The 1,789-nt window shown below is 46.5% G+C and overlaps 1 protein-coding gene across 1 annotated transcript; it reads right to left on the reverse strand.

Moving 5' to 3' along the window:
* Positions 1-251: 251 nt before the first annotated feature.
* On the reverse strand, positions 252-1,486 carry LOC107096176 (elastase-1-like). The gene is made up of 5 exons (XM_015392711.1): positions 1,476-1,486; positions 1,241-1,366; positions 958-1,094; positions 700-864; positions 252-349 (listed from the first exon to the last, which is right to left on the reverse strand). Exons 1-5 carry the CDS (start codon positions 1,484-1,486, stop codon positions 252-254), a joined length of 537 nt encoding a protein of 178 aa, XP_015248197.1.
* Positions 1,487-1,789: the final 303 nt, after the last annotated feature.

Genomic DNA, 1,789 nt, shown 5'->3' on the forward strand with positions numbered 1-1,789 from the left:
ACATTGCTTGTTCTGTCCCTAATCATGCCAGACCTGCAAACCTTTTTCCATGTCCATTTGGAAACCTTGAGTTTCATCCAGTTTTGCAGCTCTGCAGTCAGGGATTCTTTGTCTCAGTCTCACAGCAGGGGCCCCTCAGTCTCAAATCCAGGGCATGGCCTTCATCCAGTTTGGCTCTGTAAGTTCTGAAACTCAAGAGAAACGTGTTGCAAAAGTTCTGTTAGCAGCAGTTTGGTTCTGAAGGGTTCGACTTATCCCTGATGGTTCTGGGGATCTGGTTCCCCCCGGGCCTGCATCTCCACTGTGGGCCACAGTGGGCCCCAGCTTTGAGCGTAGGAGCAGAAGCAGGCTGGATCAGACGAGGGAGAAAGAGAGAAGAGGCAGAATCCTCTGTGCTCTGTGGTTTTATCTGTCTTCACAGGGAGGGGGTAGGTTTTCACACCTCTGGTGGCTCGCATGTGACTTGCTGGTGGCTGCTTTTGCTGAAAAAGGGGGCACTGCTGAAGTCCCCCAGCTGTTATTCACCAAAGCTGCGTTTTCTTCTCTGGTCATCCTATCAGGATAAAATATGGACACTGGTTCCCACTGTCCAAAAAGTATGATCATGGCATATGGCATAACAAGGACGATTGAAATAAAAATGGTCAGAAACACCAAAATGAGACAGAAGTTGATGGAGCAACACTTAAATAAGCTGACTGTCCTTTCTAGATAAACTCCCATTATATCCAGACTCATTACTGCCACCACCGCACACCATAGTGGTCTTCACAGTACTACCCCACCAGCTACTGCTGGAGCAGGTCTTGTGCTCCACCAGAGGAAGGTAGGCTTGCTTTAGCTGAGTAGACAGGCTACCACCAGCTATTAAAAGTGACAGAATAGGATTTAGAAAATGGAGGAGACTTAATAAATACTACTGACAAGAAATCAGTGGTTCAAATCAATAGAACTGACTGGAGGTGCGTCCCCATCCAGTGATGTAGCAAGGGTTGTTGTGTGGCAGAATCTCCTCGGAAGGAGGCAGAGAGGCAAGCTGGACGTAAGAGTTCAGAACTGCATTGGATGAAAGCTTTAGGAGGGCGATGTCATACCTGAAATACAGAGAACTCTTTACAGAAACATGTTTGGTTGAAGTTTTAGATAAAATTGTAGCATTCATCTGGAAGTGAGATCAGTAATGATGCAGTTTTCCTGTATTATAAATGAATTTCTAGCCATTAAAATAGGTTTTCCTCACCCATTGGCAACACTGTTTGAGTTCCAGTTGGAGTGGATGTAGATCTGGCTGACGCTGATGATCTGCTCTCTTCCACTGTTGGAGTTCAGATCGTGTTCACCAAGAACAACACGGTATGTCCTTGAACTGCAAAGTCATAAAGAACAGTAATATAAAGTATCTGGTATATCTTGTTGAGGTATATTACCAACATGGAGCTAAATCAGTGGGCTAAACCACCCCCCTTGTTAGCCACCTGAAACCCATCCCCCTCCTCTTCTCCACAAAGGAGAACAAAGGATTCCCTCCAAAACAAGAGCAAAGAAGACCCGGCCCACTGTGGGAGGCGGCCACCTCAAATGGACCAATCAGCCGAATACTCCAACAGGAAGTTCCCCCATGTCACTCATGGCACAGACAAATCAGCCGTTACTTCCACAGGAAGTGCTCCCGTGTCACACATGGTTTAAAAGCCAGAAGCAGACATATTTCTCTCTCTTTTTCCATGGGTTTGGAGCCCGTCAGGAGAGACTTGTTTCACGTGAAATACCAGAAGAAAGCTGACTGGAA

Source organism: Cyprinodon variegatus, unplaced genomic scaffold (genome assembly GCF_000732505.1).
Source record: "Cyprinodon variegatus isolate N-32 unplaced genomic scaffold, C_variegatus-1.0 Scaffold604, whole genome shotgun sequence".
NCBI classification, from domain to species: Eukaryota; Metazoa; Chordata; class Actinopteri; order Cyprinodontiformes; family Cyprinodontidae; genus Cyprinodon; species Cyprinodon variegatus.

Bases quoted from the DNA above. Each gene is read 5' to 3' on its own strand.
- LOC107096176 (XM_015392711.1), bottom strand. The intron at 1,095-1,240 runs GTGAGGAAAACC...TCTGTATTTCAG, and splicing joins TCAAACAGTGTTGCCAATGG to GTATGACATCGCCCTCCTAA. The intron at 350-699 runs GTCAGCTTATTT...CGTCTGATCCAG, and splicing joins GAGTTTATCTAGAAAGGACA to CCTGCTTCTGCTCCTACGCT.